The sequence below is a fragment of the Panthera onca genome, chromosome A3 (assembly GCF_046562875.1).
Source record: "Panthera onca isolate mPanOnc1 chromosome A3, mPanOnc1 haplotype 2, whole genome shotgun sequence".
In the NCBI taxonomy this organism is placed as follows: Eukaryota; Metazoa; Chordata; class Mammalia; order Carnivora; family Felidae; genus Panthera; species Panthera onca.
This window is the reverse complement of record NC_138341.1, coordinates 11,451,514-11,469,400: the sequence shown is the minus strand read 5'-3', so window position 1 is coordinate 11,469,400 and position 17,887 is coordinate 11,451,514. Positions and strand designations below refer to the sequence as shown.

At 50.0% G+C, this 17,887-nt stretch overlaps 1 protein-coding gene across 3 annotated transcripts in view; it reads left to right on the top strand.

Moving 5' to 3' along the window:
- Positions 1-3,842, top strand: part of NBAS (NBAS subunit of NRZ tethering complex) — a 329,610-nt gene extending 325,768 nt beyond the window's left edge. For all 3 annotated transcript variants that reach the window (XM_078444965.2, XM_078444964.2, XM_078444966.2), the window contains one exon: positions 3,421-3,842. In XM_078444965.2, the coding sequence (XP_078301091.2) occupies positions 3,421-3,696 (276 nt within the window). In that variant the 3' untranslated portion in view covers positions 3,697-3,842. The remainder of the gene's footprint in view (positions 1-3,420) is intronic.
- Positions 3,843-17,887: the final 14,045 nt, after the last annotated feature.

Below are 17,887 nucleotides of genomic sequence, written 5' to 3'. Positions count from 1 at the left end.
TGCCGGACTGAGGACAATGAGTCAGTCTGGCCTTGGCGCCCCCGAGGCAGGAGGCCTGGTGTGGGACCTTGGCCAACCATTTCTTCTCTGACCCTCAAGCCCCTCTTCTTTAAGATGCAGTTGTTGGAATGAGTCCTCACAAAGGCCATCCTTCTTTCTGTGTTCTTTCTCTATTTTGTCCCAAATGTGCACAGTATAAGTGTCTACACGGTATTTCCTGTGTGCGTGACAATTACAAAGTATGCTCTGACCATTCTGTACCTTTTGCAAAGGGCCAGAGCCAGGTGCAAGGTCAGAGAAAGGAAATAGAACAAAGGCAGCCACTCCCATTTTCTCAGGACCTGATTACGAGAAGCTAAACCAGAATTTCCCCCTAGGCCTTGGCCGGGCCACCGCAGAGCTCAGTGCAGGTCAGCAACATCTGAGTGGGCCAGGGCCCAAGGGGAATCATTGTATTTCATTTCCGTGACTTCTGCCTTGGGCTTGCTTGCTTGCTTGCTTGCTTTCTATTAATGTTTTATTATTTATATTTGAAAGAGCAAGCATGAGCGAGGGAGGGGCAGAGAGGGAGACAGAGGATCCAAAGCAGGCTCTGTCCTGAGAGTGCAGAGCCCAATGTGGGGCTGGAACTCAGGAACCATGAGATCATGATGTGAGCCGAAGTCCGACACTTAACCGACAGAGCCACCCAGGCACCCCTTCTGTTTTCTTAGCCAAGGGAGTGGACCGAGAGCTTTGAGAGGGTCGGTGCTTGGCCGCCCGCCCCTGACCCCAACCTGGCCAGCAGGAAACCGATTTCGAGGATGTCCTCGCCCTGGAGAGAAGCAAACAGAAGAGAGGGATAAGAGGAGCAGCGACTGTGAGCATTGACAGAACCCCTGTCTCTTCCTCAAGCTGGAAAAATCCATCACTCCCTTTCTAGGAGTCTTTCAGACCCCCAAAGGAAGGGTTCGTGAGGAAACAGAGAGAATAATAAAGGTGTCCTAGCCTTGAAGACTTATTCAGGGCAGCGGAGAATGTATTGCCCTGCAGTGTTTGGATTCTGAGTCTTTTATCTGTCTATTTTATCAAGCATTTGCCTGTAGCATCCTGGCACACATTTGTTCCCTCCTAGAGGGCTGGGTGCAGGGATTCTTTGTTTTTAAGGGTGAACCAAAAAATCACACAGTAGCTCAGATGCCCTATGTGCGTGCGTGCACATGCGCTCAGGAAAGCAGTAGTGTTCAAGGAAAGGGTGAGAGCTTTAGGGTTACTCATTCTTGGATTCATCCTACAAGTCTTGCTGAGCCCCCAGCTGTGGCCAACACTGTTCTGGCCATGGGGGATGCGGGGATAAACAAGGAAGACGAGATCGTTGCTCTGGAGGTAAACAAATAATACACAAGTAGTCAAGGATGAGGGCTCATTGTCCAGCTCACCGTTCAGCAGCCACGTGACATTGGGCACATTGACTTTGACCTCACTGAACTGGCTTCTTCATCCATCAAATGAGATTGTAACTGTCTTGCAAGGATGCTTTAAGGTTGAGACTGAGTGCTCACTGGCACGTGGATGGCCCTCAGCAAATGGAAGACACTGTGACAGTGGGGGCAGCACTCACATGGGGTCAAGACTCCTGTTTCCTAGCTCTGAAGAAGAGAGGGAGGGAAGCTGGAAGGAAAGAAGAGACACAGAACCCATAAGCAGACCCCAGTGGAGATGGCTCACCGGTCTTCCACAGCCCTTTCCTTTCCCACCATCCTACCTCTACAAACAAAAACCAGCAAGAGATGCTAAATTGAGCTCAACCTAAGTGTCTTCCTGAGTCCGAAGTGGATGAGCTGCGTGTGTTCGTATTGACAAAAGCACGAGGCCCGGGGTTTGCAAGAGACTCTTCAGTCCTGGAATCTGGCTCTGTTCAGATGCTCTGCTGGGATAGCGCTCTTAGGGTGTACTTGCGCCATTGACAAAAGTGTGACAGCATTCAATGATGCGGGTTCGTCCAGCCATGTAACAACAGTTGATTAAACTGGATGCTGGGAGAGGAGGATAAAGCCTCTGTGCCCTCAAGAAGCCCCCAGTCTGGCAAGGGAGCCAGACCTACAAATTACTCCCGTGGAAGAACGTCTGTAAGGAAGGAGGAATCAGCTTCGGTGAGAGACGTAGGGAAAACGTCACCCAGGAGATGGCCTTGAAACTGACGTTGCGGTTGGTTTTAAAGGATCACTAAGTTGCAGGAAAGACTGATGCTCTCTGACAGCGGGCGGTGACTCTCATTCTCAGAACAGCTCTTGCTTTCATTCTTGCAGTCCGTAGATGCAGTTGACCTCGTCTTCAGTAGCGTTTCCTCCTTGTCACAGAACATGCAGGACGAGCACACTGTGAACAGTTGTAGAACATAGTTGGTCCAAACATTAGTTCATTGGCTTTGAAATGCCACATTCTTCCTGTGGTCCCTACAACCAAAATTGCTAAAAATGCTCAGTGACATTAGGAAGGACTGTCCTGAAGCTGTTTTATGACAGCCCCTTGTAAATGAGGAGCTCCGGATTTTGACGTGCGACGAGTGTTGACTTGATTCCTTATAGAAAAAAATGTGGAAATAATAGAAAATGGAAAAGCATATGCTAAGTGTCAACCCTGTCGAAAACCATACAGAGACTAAGCAGAGAAGACCAGGGAGGAATCACAGAGGATATCCGAGCTGAAAGAGCCTGTAAAACAGGCCACATAACATTGGTCTCCAAAATACAAAAATGTCTTAAAAAGGTAAGTTGGGTACTGAGCTTTCTAGAGGCTTAAGCAAGAACGACCTAAAGCCTTCCTGTCCATCTTCCTAGTTACATCAGTGGGGTTGATGGATATATTTTCTCAGTGGAGTAAAAAGCAGGTTTTTCTGTTGTAGAAAGAATTGTTTGCCTGGGCCTCTACATACAGCAGAGGTTTGGGGTTAAAGAAAATGGGCCGTGGCGAAGCACCAACGAGATGGTAACTGTGGTTGTTGAAAGCCTGGGCTCTGAAGTCGAGACTGGCCTGAATTCAGCTTCCGTCCTGGCCGCCTGACTTGCCACGATGTGTGCCAGAGTTCTTACCCCTCCTTTCCCTGATCCGTGACTTCCAGGGCTGATGGGGACACAGTTGGCAGTTTCTGGCCCTCGGTGTTTGGTAGATGTGGCAGCGGCTCGGGGCTCTTGGCACGTGGCTGCGTCTGCTGCTGCCGGGGAACCGTGTCTGTGGTCCCGTGTGTGTGTGTGTGAGCTCAGGCTCGCACCCCCGTGTGTGCTCTTTGGCGTGAGCGCCGTGAACCCTGGTGAAGGGTGCAGGATGACGAAAGCGGGAAGAAAGGCGGCGTGGAGCAGCCAGTGGGGGGCGTGCGTGATGAGTTCTCTGGCAGAAGTGAGCAGGGCCCCTCTCATGTTTTGCCTGTCTCATTTCTTGAAGGTGAATGACTCCAACTGCGACCAAGAACTTCTTTCCCTGCTCCTGGACGCCAGGCTGCTGGCCAAGTGCATCTCTACTCCCTTCTACCCGCGAATCATCGAGCACCTCTTGGCCAGCCCGCAGCAGGGGCCCTGGGATGCGGAGGGGCTGGCCAGACACCTGCGAGAGGCTGGCCACGGAGCCGAAGCTGGGTCGCTCCTTCTGGCCGTGCGGGGGACGCACCGGGCCTTGCGAACCTTCAACGCGGCGCTCAGCGCGGGAGAGCACTGGGTGTGAGTCCGGTCCGGGCCTGCGTGGTCGAGGTTTCTCAGCCACCCGGTGGGAAGGAACCCCAAAGCCAAATGCTGTTCCATGGGCCACGTGTCCACCTGCTGATCGTTCTCAGTGGTTCCAAAAATGCAAATAAAGCTGTATATAAGTGATGAGCGTCGTGTACACGTTTTCTTTCTGGCCGTGACCGGTTAACGTACTTTCTTCTTGACTAAGAGACTCGACTCCTCACCCTTTATTCAGAACCGTCTTTTCTGGATAGAATACAGCGAATAAAGACATTTGGACGTGGAGGTGGGTAGGGCTGCGCTAGAAACGGAGTGTGTGTGGGATGGTCACTGGTTGGAGCAGATGTCCTGGGCCGGAGGAGGAATGCCTCAAGTTAGTTATGCAACTTTGGGCAAAGTTCTCTACTCCCTGCACCTTAGTCGACCATGTGTAAAATGAGGGTTGTGTTATGTCGCAGGGTTGTTGAGTTTTTTTGTTTTTTGTTTGTTTTTTTTTAATTTACATCCAAATTAGTTAGCGTATACTGCAAAGTGATTTCAGGAGTAGATTCCTTAATGCCCCTTACCCATTTAGCCCATTCCCCTCCCACCATCCCTCCAGTAACCCTCTGTTTGTTCTCCATATTTAAGAGTCTCTTCTGTTTTGTCCCCCTCCCTGTTTTTATAATGTTTTTGCTTCCCTTCCCTTGTGTTCATCTGTTTTGTCTCTTACAGCCCTCATATGAGTCCTCATATGATATTTGTCTTTCTCTGACTAATTTCCCTTAGCATAATACCCTCTGGTTCCATCCACGTAGTTGCAAATGGCAAGATTTCAATCTTTTTGATTGTCAAGTAATACTCTCATTGTATAGATATATCACATCTTCTTTATCTATTCATCCATCGATGGACATTTGGGCTTTCTCCATACTTTGGCTATTGTTGATAGTGCTGCTATAAACATTGGGTGCATGTGCCCCTTCAAAACAGCACATCTATATCCCTTGGATATAGTGCAGTTGCTGGGTCGTAGGGTAGTTCTATTTTTAATGTTTTGAAGAACCTCCATACTGTTTTCCAGAGTGGCTGCACCAGCTTGCGTTCCCACCAGCAGTGCAAGAGATCCTCTTTCTCTGCATCCTCGCCAACATTTGTTGTTGCCTGAGTTGTTAATGTTAGCCATTCTGACAGGTGTGGGGTGGTATCTCATTGTGGTTTTGATTTGTATTTCCCTGATGATGAGTGATGGTGAGCATTTTTCATGTGTCAGTTAGCCACCTGGATGTCTTCTTTGGAGAAGTGTCTATTCATGTCTTTTGCCCATTTCTTCACTGGATTATTTGTTTTTTGGGTGTTGAGTTTGATAAGTTCTTTATAGATTTTGGATGCTAACCCTTTATCTGATATGTCATTTGCAAATATCTTCTCCCATTCCATCGGTTGCCTTTTAGTTTCGCCAATTGTTTCCTTCGCTGTGCAGAAGCTTTTTATTTTGTTGAGGTCCCAATAGTTCATTTATGCTTTTGTTTCCCTTCCCTCTGGAGATGTGTTGAGTAAGAAGTTGCTGCAGCCAAGATAAAAGAGGCTTTTGCCTGCTTTCTCCTCAAGGATTTTGATGGCTTCCTGTCTTACATTTAGGTCTTTCATCCATGTTGAGTTCATTGTTGTGTGTGGTGTAAGAAAGTGGTCCAGGTTCATTCTTCCGCATGTCGCTGTCCAGTTTTCCCAGCACCACTTGCTGAACAGACTATCTTTATTCAATTGGATATGCTTTCCTGCTTTGTCAAAGATTAGTTGGCCATACATTTGTGGGTCCAATTTTGGGTTCTCTGTTCTGTTCCATTGATCTGAGTGTCTGTTTTTGTGCCAAGGGTTGTTGAGTTATGTGAGGTTGTGTGCTTTAGGCTCTGTGAGATACATAGTGGGGGCCCAAGAAATGTTACCCTCACTCATTAGTGTTATAGTATGTGAATCATGATTTTGAGGCCACAGCCAGATCAACCCGAGCATATGAGATGCCTACTGCATTAGGGGTCCCCATACTTACACCATCACCGTACTAAGGTGGGCACATTTGCATGTCTGTGACACCTAGATAACCAGGTGGGTGGGCTAACTGGTGTGCACACTTTTCCTAGTGAGGGGATCACTAATTTGCATAGAGCTGATCATAGCAAATAGCAAAGGTGTGGATGGCAACACACTCAGGAAAACCCACACAGAAGGGGTGTTTCCCGTGCAGGGGGATAAGGATCCCCATGAATGACTCCCTGGCACTTGCTTCCGCTGTAGAAGTGGGTGCTTGAAGGGGGAGGCTTGGTATGGAAGTTCTGGACTTTGCGCTTGTGACCGCCTCACACCAGATTCAAGCCACAGCAACTCGGTGACCAGCGGACCAGGTGAGGACCCATCTGACGCACACTGGTCATTACCCCAACTCCAAAGAAGTGCGTGGCAGGAGGGAAGGTGGGAGGTGGCCGTGTGTTAATAAGAAGGTTTAACTTAGACAGATGGGATGATGTTATATAGGATAATCCTTTGTTATAAGGAAAAATTTTTGATTAATTTGAAAAGGTAACCGATGGTCCGTTTCTATATTGCTCTGTCAAAGCCTGTGGGCTGCATGTAATGTGGCTCAGTGTGGGTCTCGGCGTGTGGCATACTGGGGCAGCCTAGACTCCACATCTCCCCACACTGTCACCAGTGTCCTACCTGGTTGGGCACGCACTCTAAGAATAATGTCGCTTTACCTTAAACTCTCTACCATCGTCCTCATCATTGGCTTCATCTCATTTCTCCTCCTGTGGATGTAACCACAGAGTCCTCTAACAACAACAAAAAGTTTTCATCATTGGATGAGATTTATTGGCTTAATAGCCCACTCCCCTGACTCCTGACCTGTTGTCTACCCCGGCACTGAGTTCCTCGTCCAAACCTTTGGTAGCACCTGGAATTTGGGAATGGCTTACACAAGCCTCTGAAATGCTTCAAAGGGGTCAACATTTTTCTCCCCAGTTATGGAACACCTGTCCAGAGAGGTCCACGAGGCCAAACAGGCCTTCCTAGAACTCTGAGGGCACCAGCTGTACCAGATGGCATTGATCAAGCCTCTCTCAGGAAGCCTGCCTGCTGGTCACATGGATTTTTTCTAACCTTCCGGATACCTTCCATCATTTCAGGTGACTGAAAACAAGGTGAGCACTCTTCTGAGATACCATTTGAATGGAATCCATCCAGCCATGTTTTTCTTCCAACTTGCAGAATTATAGGCCCTAGACATGAACATAACACCATGACTCTATAGACTGATAAACTGAGGGCCAGAGGGCTGAAGTGCCTTGCTGGAGGCCAACAGCAAATTGTGGGTCTCCACATCCCCAGCCGGCCACTGTGCAGTGCTTATGTGGAAGGGAGTCCTTCATAATTTAGCTGTTGGTGATAGCGCTGCTATAAACATTGGAAAACATGTGCCCCTATGGATCAGCACTCCTGTATCCTTCGGATAAATTCTATTTTTAATTTTTTGAGGAACCTCCTCATTGTTTTCCGGAGTGGCTGTGTCCATCAGCTGATGAATGGATAAAGAAGATGTGGTTTACATATACAATGGAATACTACTTGGCAATGAGAAAGAATGAAAGCTGGCCATTTGCAGCAACATGGATGGAACCGGAGGCTATTAATGCTGAATGAAATAAGTCAGAGAAAGGTATCATATTTTCACTCATGTGGAATTTGAGAAACTGAACAGAAGACCATGGGAGAAGGGAAGGGGAAAAATAGTTTCCAACAGAGAGGGAGGCAAACCATAAGAGAGCCTTAAATACAGAGAACAAATTGAGGGTTGATTGGGGAGGGGAGCAGGGGAGAGGGGAAAATGGATGACGGGACGTTGAGGAGGGCATTTGTTGGGATGAGCACTGGGTGTTGTATGTAAGTGATGAATTATGGGAATGTACTCCCAAAGCCAAGAGCACACTGTATATACTGTATGTTAGCTAGCTTGACAATAAATTATATTAAATACATACATACCATGGAAATTATCTTTAAAATTATTCTAGAACAGGTTAATACCTACTTGTAAGCCAATTGTAATAATGTAATGATGTCCTCATTGTTGGAATTTTAGTCTCTGATTTTTTATAAATAATACTAAAATAAATTTCCCCTTATATTAAAAAAAAAGGGGGGGGGGAAGGGAGTCCTTCATATAAACTATGTTGCTCTGATCTGACTCATGTCCTCACCAGAAATCAAATTTGCAAAGTTTGAACAGTTTCTATGAAGGAAAGAAAAAATGAAGGAATGCATTCCAGATTCCTCCCAACTGCATAAAATACTCTAGAAGACTGAGGTGGTCTCTGTGTCGGTATTTAGGATGTGCACCATGCATGTTAAAGGAGATAATTTATTTTCTGCGAGCTGCGAGCACAGAGCCTGTAAAAAGCTTCTAGTAGTTATCTCAAACCTTCCTCTTTGCACACGAAGCAGAATAAGAAAGGGTTGCCCTGGTGCCCTCACACCCAGATTTTAAAGGTTTGCTGGCCTGGAAAGTGGACCCAACGGTGGCTGGAGTAGGGAGTGAGCCTTTGGTATCTGATGGCCTGGGTGTGAACACAGTGCCACGTTCAGTGGATAACTTCATCTCTCGGAGCCTCGTCTTCTTACGCATAAGTAGGGCTAATAATGCCTTCCAGGTATTTAAGGTAATACCACGTGGCCTGCTCTGTGCCCTGCTGAACCCACCGTCTGCCTAGCACTCCTCTCTGTCAGTGGTGCTGGGCCCTGCTTCCGCCGAGGGAGTTCCCCCCAACCATATACCCCAAGTTTGAAATGCATTAACTCATTTAATCCTCATGATAACCTTATAAGGAAACGAGGTCCAGAAAGGGTAAGTTATTTGCCCAGGGACACAAAGCTAGTAAGTAATGGAACTGCCTGGCGATCTGGGGTAGTCTGATTCAACCTTGGCCACTTGCTGGGTAAAACCCCAGTCATCGTGGCGCCTTCTCCCTCTGCTGAAGAACCCGGGTGAACTTCCTGGTGGGCATCTGAACGGCACTGGGCTGTATTTTCCATCTTTCTTTTCCATTCATGAGCTGATCATATGGCAAAGGGGTTTATGGAATGTTCTTTGAGTCTTCCCAGCTGCCTGCTGGTATCCCAGCCTTCTGAGATCTCTGTTCAAGAGTTCAGATTGGAAAATGTCCAGACTCCCCCACTTCCCACACAATACCTAGGGGTCTTTGTTCAAACCTTCCCTGGCATTCCATGTTTCCCAAACCGTACGCGTGGCTTTGGCCACCATGACTGTTGTCTGTAGACAATTATTGGGGCATCACCTAGCTTACTGAAAGGAGGATGAGCCAAGGGTTTCAGAAGTGCCCGTCTCCACTTTGAAGTTCGTCAGGACCCGTGGTTAAGGATCAAGCTGCAGATTAGAGTAACCTGAAGAGAATTTAAAATTCACTGATGCTGAGATCCCCACCTTGACGCCTACTGTTATCCAGGGGTGAGGCACCAAATCACGGGAAGCCACAGCCAACGGGAGAACCAGATTTATGTCATTGGCTTCTTGTCTCTCGTTGGCCGTGTCCCTACCCTCTTGCCTTTCACTGAGAAGCAAACAAGGAATGGGACAGGATCTAAACGTGGCTCTTCTGTCCACACCAGCCTCACTCTGGAAAGGTGGCCCGGAGCACGAGGGGCTGGAGTCCTTGGTCTGGGAGTGCCGGCCAGCACCGCCTACTCTGGGAGGCCCTCACCTGCGAGGTGAGCATGTGCTGCCTTTAGAGGGGAGTGGCTTCACAGGAAGATGAAAAGACCCACCACTTACTTAACCTGCCACTAAATTTAGACGTGGAGTCGAGGCGGCCGGAATCAGCTGGCTCCCCGTGTCCGAACGGCCCTGCCTGTGGTACGTTAACCTTCCCCTTGAAAACTGGGCCTTCTCTCTTTGGAAAGAAACTCATCGTGGTCAGTATGTAGCAGGAGAGCATTCAAAGGCAGCTCCGCCCTATTCTTTGGAAGAGGCTGCATTTTTCTCCAGCTTACTGTAAACGCAGCAGCTCTGTGCTCTCATTGCGCTCCAACGCCTGGGACTCCGTATCTCTTCTTAATAACTTTAAACTCATTATAAACTGAAGATGGCTTAGAAAATGAGACAATGGGAAAATAGGCTAGCATCTGTCCCGGGGCTTGAAAAGAAGAAGAGGAAGGGTCTTGTTTGAGCAGCCACGCGCTGGTTTTTCTCTCTCTCCACCGGCCATGGGAGACGCGAGAAGCAACACCCCTACAGTCGGATGCTACAGACCCCAGAGCCACCGCGCGGCAACCTGCTCAGGGTCGCGAGCCAGCCGTGCGCAGATCAGACTCAGGAGTAACGTGTAACCTCTGGTTTGGATGCTGGTGTTCAACTCCTGGACTGTGAGCTCCTGCCTGGTGGCTGTCAGAGGCCTGAAAGGGGACCTCAGAGCACGCGAGGCAGATCTCAGAGACCGAGACCCTCAACGACAGCCGGGCAGTGGCGGAAGCTGTCGGAGAGGTGACTGAGGTGGCCCTGGAGAGGCTCTAGAGGCGGGGGCTCTCCTGATGTTTCACCTGACAATGGGAAGGGGCCAGCGTGGAAATTCCACTCCGCCGTAGACAGGCAGCCCTTCTCCTGATGGAATTTGGACACCGAACGGTGGGCCTGCTGCCGAGTCTGGGCCGCTTGGGCCAAAGGACTGGTTTGGAGCCGGGATCTGGGTCTGAGCACCGGCCTGCCTAATTCGTGACTCTGGGCAGCTTCCCTGCTTGGCTTTCTCTGTGTGCCTCCCGACTCCACCTCTCCATCGTTGGGAGGCCCCCGTTCAGCAGGGCAGTGCTTCCCGTGGGGTCTTTGGGGAGGGGAGGGTGTGTCAGAATGAGGGCAGAGGCCGGAGGAGAGGACAGCCGCGGAGACGGCTCGTCACCAGGACCGACAGTCTGCACAGCTGGGGTCCGGGAGTGGTCTCCAAGACCCTCAGGTGACCTCCCCGATCTCCTCTGCTGCTCTTTGGCATCTGCAGTGTCACGGGCCCCCCGCTACGCCTGAGCCGGGCTGAGGGCAAGCAGTCAGGATGCTCAGAATTCTCCTTCTGGGAGGAGGCAGGTGGCCCCTTTGTGTACCAACCAGGACACTGCAAGGGGCATCCCGGGCTCTGAGGAAAGTGGCGGCAGCCGAGCCGCGTGGGTCTCTGCTGCCACTCCAAGAGGGTCTCTGTTCCCCCAGCCTGTGGCCCAGGCCGGGGGGTGAAGCCACCCTGTCCCTGAGACATTTGTCTCTTAGAAAAGACATTGACTTTCTCTTCTGGGTACTTGAAGGGCTCCGGTGTTGAGTGTCTCCAGCACTGTTCTCCCCGCGCTGGCTTCCCTTGCCTCCCTTTGTCCAAGTTAGCCCCACTGTTCACGTCTTCTTCCTGGGAGACTGGAAAAGGCCTCCTCCTGTCCTTTGATAAATTTGCTTGTAGCCCATTTTTTTGTATAAGTCTTTTGCTTTAACCGAAGAATTTTACTCTTTGCTACTATTAGCAATAAGAATAAGGTGCAATTTATTTATGTATTTATTTATTAAAAAATGTTTTTAGGGGCACCTGGGTGGCTCAGTCATTGGGCGTCTGACTTTGGCTCAGGTCATGATCTCTCGGTCCATGAGATCTCTTGCCCTATTCTTTGGAAGAGGCCACATCGGGCTCTGTGCTGACAGCTCGGGGCCTGGAGGCCTGCTTCGGATTCTGTGTCCCCCTCTCTCTCTGCCCCACCTCTGCTTGTGCTCTGTCTCTCTCTGTCTTTCAAAAATGAATAAACATAAAAAAATGTTTTTAAGTTTATTTATTTATTGAGAGAGAGTGAGACCGGGGCACGAGGGGGGGCAGAGAGAGAATCCCAAGCAGGCTCCATACTCAGTGCAGAGCCTGATGTGGGGCTTGAACTCACAAACCATGGGAACATAACCTGAGCTGAAGTCAGAGTCGGAGACTTAACCGACTGAGCCATCCAGGCACCCTAAAGATAAAGTACAATTTATTGAGCACCCGTGTAGCGCAAGGTCTCCTCTCCATGAACCACTCCAGCAAGGCAAGTGGGTACCGTCTCCTGTTTATGTACGAGAAGAGGAATTCAGAGGTGCTAACTGACCTGCCCAAGGTCGCCCGAACAGAGAGGGTCAGGACCGGTCACACCAGTCTGATTCCAGAGCCTAACTTCTGTGTGACCCTACACTCCTGGAGAGTCCCGGCGTCGCATGTCCGGTTAATATCTCTGTGGCCACGCACTTTGAACCAAGGGGTCGACCACAGCCAGAAGGTCTCCTTGTGTAGAGGAGATGATCCAAAATGTATCCAGGATCTGTTAGGCGAAAGAGAAGTCCTCTGAGCCCTAACTTCTTACTGGAGTGGACGTTTTTATCCTCCTGACCCAGAGGAGGGATGTTCCCATTTGGAGACTTAATTCCCAGTAAACGCACACAGTTGGTGGAAATACCTTAGAGTAGATGGGATGAGATTGGTTTCTCTGTGAGGGAGCAGGAAATCGGCCCTGTGGGTGGGAGGGATCTCTGGAGGTCCCCTGCTGCAGCCTCCCAGCGCCACCCCACTCCCCCCCCCCCCCCCCGCTGGGACTCTTTCTTTGCTCGGTGCCTTTGACAGGTGGCCCAGCCTCTGCCTGAAGGTTGCCCCACCGTTCATCCCGGGCATAGGGTGCCTCCTGAGCCCTCTGCTGTATCCCCCGGACATGCCTGGCATCTCCCTTTGCAGGGGACCTTGCTGTGATGCTCGAGTGAGCACCACCGAGCCCTCCTTTCTCTCACACCTTTGCCCACATGTGTTGGGCCAACTCCCTGAATGTTTCCCTAAGCTGCTGTCTCTACTGCAGCGGGCACGGAGACCCCCATCGTCACCTGGATCCCACACTAGGGTAGCCAGTGTCCTTACCTCCACTCTCACTACTTCAGGGACCCTTCTCGCAACCAGCAGAGCCATCTTTCTAAAACAGAGCAAATCTCGTCATCCCCCAACTTAAAGCCTCCAGTGGCTCTCCGTGCTCTACAAGATAAGCTCCCTAGCATGATAATCAAAGCCTTTTATTTACATCACGTTTGGATTGGTGACTTTCTTGTAATGTGCAACATCCTTTGTAAGTAATCTCCACAGCAAGCTTGATGCTAGATATTATCATTTCTTTTTAAAGTCTATTTATTTTGAAGGAGATAGAGATGACATGGGTTGGGGAGGGGCAGAGAGGGAGACAGAGAATCCCAAGCAGATTCCGTGCTGCCGGTGCAGAGTCCAACGCAGGGCTCGAACTCACAATACTGTGAGATCATGACCTGAGCCGAAACCAAGAGTAGGACACTCAACCGACTGAGCCACCCAGGTGCCCCTGGATAATATTTTAAAATGCATTTTGCAGAGCAGAGTGAGCCTCACCGCTTGAACAGTGTCCCCAAATCACGCAGCCAGTAGGTGACAGGAGCCTCAAACTCCTACTTGACTCCCGTGTCCCAAGTAGCACTGACAGCAGCAGGGTGTGTGTTTAGTTATGGTAAAAACAAACAAACAAAACCATTAGCCACCTTAAGCATTTCTAAGTGCACAGTTCAGTAACGTTAAGTGGATTCACATTGTCGTGCAACTACTGTCCACGGTAGTCTCATCTGGCAAAACAAACTCCATTAAACAACAACTCCCCGTCTCCCCGTCTGCCCAGCCGGCAACTACCCTTCTACTTTCTGTCTCCGTAGATTGGGTTATTCTAGGAACCTCACATGAGTGGCATCACATACTCTCTGCCTTTTGGTGACTGGCTTATTTCGCTCAGCATGATGTCCTCCAGGTTCTTCCGTGTGGCAGCATATTTCAGAATCTCCCTCCTTTTTAAAGTGGAGCCTTCTTCCATCGTGTGGAAATGCCTACAGTGAGCTGGGAGTAGGGCTGGGGTGGGTGGGGGGTGTTGAGCAGCGGTCATAACGTCGTGTTCACCGCCTTCATCTATTCCAGATTGTAATATTATTCCGTGGCAAATGTCTGCAGGGGGAAACATTCTGGATTCTGTCTGGATGGCTTATGCCCCAGGGGAGCCAGGATAAATCCCAGAAAGAGAGCTTGCTGGTGATCTGGAAGTGTACCAGCGGTAGGAGTCCCCACGGTGAATGAATCCTGGGAGCACAGGCCTACAAGTTGCAGACGTGAGTCCTCAACCCCCCTTGAAAAGGTGGCCTCTGACCTGTAGACCCATTCCCACTTGGAGGGGCAGAGGCTGGAGGGAGGGGGAGGAGGTGGACTGCCAGGGAGGGCGAGGAACCTGGGCCCCGGGAAAAAGACTGGCCGTCAGCTCAAAAGACAGTTGGGTTTTACCTCCATCACGGGAAGGGAGAGCTCTTCTACTCCTAGAGGAATCCTTTTAAAACATTAAAGGTGTTTTTGTTTTTTGCTTGTGTTTTCTAAGTCAGAAATGGTTGTATATTGATTTTATCAAATGTATTTCAACATAGAATAATCTTACTAATTTTTTTTCTTCGATCAATTGAAGAGCTGAACTGGTAACTCTCCTACTATGAAACCTTGCATTTTCTGCCTATTTTCAAATTCTTTGCATTTCTTCGATAAGAGCTAATTGGGGATTCTAGTGAACCATCTGTTTGCTCTAGCGCTGGGTGCAACCACAGTATTTTATGTGAAAGGTGTACATTTTTTCATAATAGATGAGACTTGCTTGTAGTGTTTGTGCACATCCAGATTCTCTTTATCAGGTCTGAGATTTTAGATGAACTAAATCTGGCTTTATAAAATGAAAAGTATTTTTAATGCTTTAAAGTCACTGACCTCACGTGAGTATTAACTGAATCTTAAAAGTTTGGAAGAACTCACTCAAAACCATTGAGACTTAGTATCTTTTATGGAGTTAATTCTTTGACAACATTTTCAGTTGTTTCTTTTTTCTTGTTTCTTTTTTTTTTTTTTTTTTTATGGTGATCAGTCTTTTCAGAGTCATTTTCTACTCCTTGACTCAGTTGGGGGGTAAATTAGTATTTTTCTCAAAAATCGCCTGTTTCTCTAGATTTAAGATAATAGCCTAAAATTATAAAAAGATTTTGTCTTCTGTGTCTGTATTTTTTTGTTATATACAATTTATCATTTCTGATTTTGTGCGTTAGGGTTTTCTCCTCTTTCTTGATTAGGCAAACTGAAGTTCGTTGGGGTGTTTTGGGTGCTTGAAAGGTCACTTTGGCCTCATCTTCTAAGTTTTGATTTATCGTGTTCGCATTCCCACTCATTTCTGACCTGCTGCTGCTGCGGGTTGGTTAAAGTTGCTTAGGAGTTGTGTCTGTGACGTCCGTAGACATCCGTCATTAACTTCTAGTTCCTGGTGTTTCCCCCACTGTCCGAGAGCAACTCCTGTCTCTGTGAGTGGCTTCTGCGTGGCCCTCCCTCACCTCCAGCACTCAGTGCTGTCTTCCCAAGGGCTCAGTGAGTTTCTGCCAGCATCCTCCACCACCTCCTGGGAGCCTGCATGGATTTTGTGAAGGGCTGAGGGACTGAGAGTCGTGTTTACCACATTCCTTCAATCTGGTCCCATCTGCTCTGTAACAAGCTGCTACTCCTCTAAGTCTGCAACAGGTGGCTGGACTTCTCTGGTCTGAGGTCTGGGGTACCATCCCCCTCCCTTGTTTTTCCTTGTTGATTATAGTAAGTGCTGGGGGGGTGGGGTGCGGGGCAGGGCTTAGGCACCCGTGTACATCCTGCCCAAATTCTGGCACTCTGTGCATCATCTCCATTCTTCAACTTCCATCCTTAAAACTCTGTGAGGTGGGTGTTGTTACAGATGAGGAAACTGAGGCACATAGAGGTGAGGTCCCCCTGCTGTGAGTGTTAGAGCTCTCTGCACCGAAATCACCTCCTGGTTCCCCAGACTTCGTGATGTTGCTCGTATCCCCTGCAGGTGATTGGCTGCCTGCAGGGTATTTTAGGGATGTGGAAAGGCATTCCCCAGAGGCAGCCCCAGCCCCGATTTCTTCCCTCCTTGTTCCTGATGCTCCTTCTAAGCCTTTCCCTGGGGTGGAGGCTTTCAGGTGCCAGAAGCAGGAGACAGAAGATCTAGCAGAAAGGCACGGTGACTGTCCCTGCACCAAGCTGAGGTCTCCACAGCCTTAGAGGATGTGGGGGGTGGGAGCTGTGCTATTAACAGAGCACAACTCAGAGCAATGGGAGGGGTGACTGTTTGCTCCCGTAACCAACCACAGAAGGGGCAGGGTGTAGGGGACCTCTGGGAACACCAGATCTAGGGGCTCAGACGCGACAAGAGCCCCTCTTATTTTTTTTTTATTTTTTTTTTTTATTTTTTAATATATGAAATTTACTGTCAAATTGGTTTCCATACAACACCCAGTGCTCATCCCAAAAAGTGCCCTCCTCAATACCCATCACCCACCCTGCCCTCCCTCCCACCCCCCATCAACCCTGTTTGTTCTCAGTTTTTAACAGTCTCTAATGCTTTGAAGCCCCTCTTATTTTTACCAACCCTCTGTGAGTTTCCCTGCCTGCGGGTTTCTCTGTCTGGTCCTTTTCCACAAGGCAGGGCTCACCGGCCACCTGTAGCCCCTGGTGGGCTTAGTCTTAATGGCTGGGACACCAGGAGGAAAGGGAGCCCCCTTCATCCAGGGCAGGGGTGGGGACCTGGGGCCCAGCAGCTGTCCTACTTGAGATCTCCTTTGGATGGCGACAGGGAACGGGAGGGAACAGGTGTCTGCAGACCTAGACAAGAAGGTGGGAGGCCTGGGCGGCAGAGACAGTCTCCCCAACTCCCGGCGACGGCAGCCCGGGCGGAGCGGGGAAGAGCGGATTTGATGGCCGCGCTCCGTGCGGGTTACTAGCCATGCAGCCCCGGGCGAGGGCCTTTGTGTCTGCTGCCCACGCGAGGAGGCCTCTCTCACCCGGTGACCTTTCTTACTGTTAGATTTTCGGAAAGGGAGCGAAAGGCAACCCGAACCCCTTGGCCTCGTCCTTCCTTTCAGGAACACCTGCAGGAGTTGCCATGGCAACAGGATCTGCGGCCTGGGCTCTTCACTGCTCGGGGCTTATTAGCTTCTCGCCGGCTGTTAACTGTGGGGCTTCGAGTTGTGGGAGCCGGAGAGCTTTACCAGGGAAGGGTAATTGCTGGGTAAGGTCAGCACTCTTGGTCCCGGAGGAGGAGACCTGGAGAAGTCCTGTCCCCAGGGATCGCGGTCTCCGGAATCAGTGCCGTGGCTCAGGGCCCCCACCCTGTGGGATGAGCTGGCAGGCGGGGTGCCCCTGCCCGCCGGGTGTGCGGAGAGGCTGGGGCTGTGCACTCAGGGTGGCGCTCTTCATATTCTTCCCGTACAGCCCTCTCCACAGGTATCAAGGCCCATCCCCAGCCTTGGATTCTCAAAACAACAGTGCGAGGGAAGTACTGTCATCCCCACTTCCCAGATGAGCAAACGGAGGTGAGGACAGGGTCACCTTGCCTCTAAACAGAAGGGTGGAGATGGAAACCGGCGATTTCCATCCAGATCCCTGCGTCTGTTCCCTGGGCCTCCCACAGTCGTCACGACCACCTCGGCTTATTCAAGTGACACTCACAGACCGGCTGTCATCTCTAGGGTCAAAAAATGGGCTCGATGAAGCTTTCTGTGAAATACTTAGGTATCTTGCTTCTGATGGAAAAAGACACGTGAGCGTCATGGCCTGTTCAACTCGGGCCGGATCAGTACCATAGTCGCCCTAGGAGGGGACCTCTGGGTGATGACGACGTGGTCCCCGCAAGCAGACGCAAGGAGGTGGGGGGCTTGCTGTGAAGGTGCTTGGAGCAGACGCTGGCCGCTGCAGAGGACTGGGGAGCGCGGCCCCAGATCTGGGGGGAGGGGTGGAGGGTTTGCCGAGAAAGAGGCTTCTGCCTAAGCTGTGCTATCGTTCTACCCTGTGCTCGGTGGGCAGAATCTCTTTCAGTCACGGATTAAGCAGAGTCATCTGGTGGGTCCTAATGCCCTTGGCTGACTTGGACCTGGAATCTATCTCTCATTGTCGCTTTGGTCCTGGGTTAATGGGCTGTGGGGAACGCAGAGCTGAATGTGAGGTGACCTTGCTCCCACAGAGCTCACACTCAAGGGGGAAAGATGCCTTTGGAGGCTACTTCCCAGATAGGGCACAAATTAGAGCAAACTTCTTAGC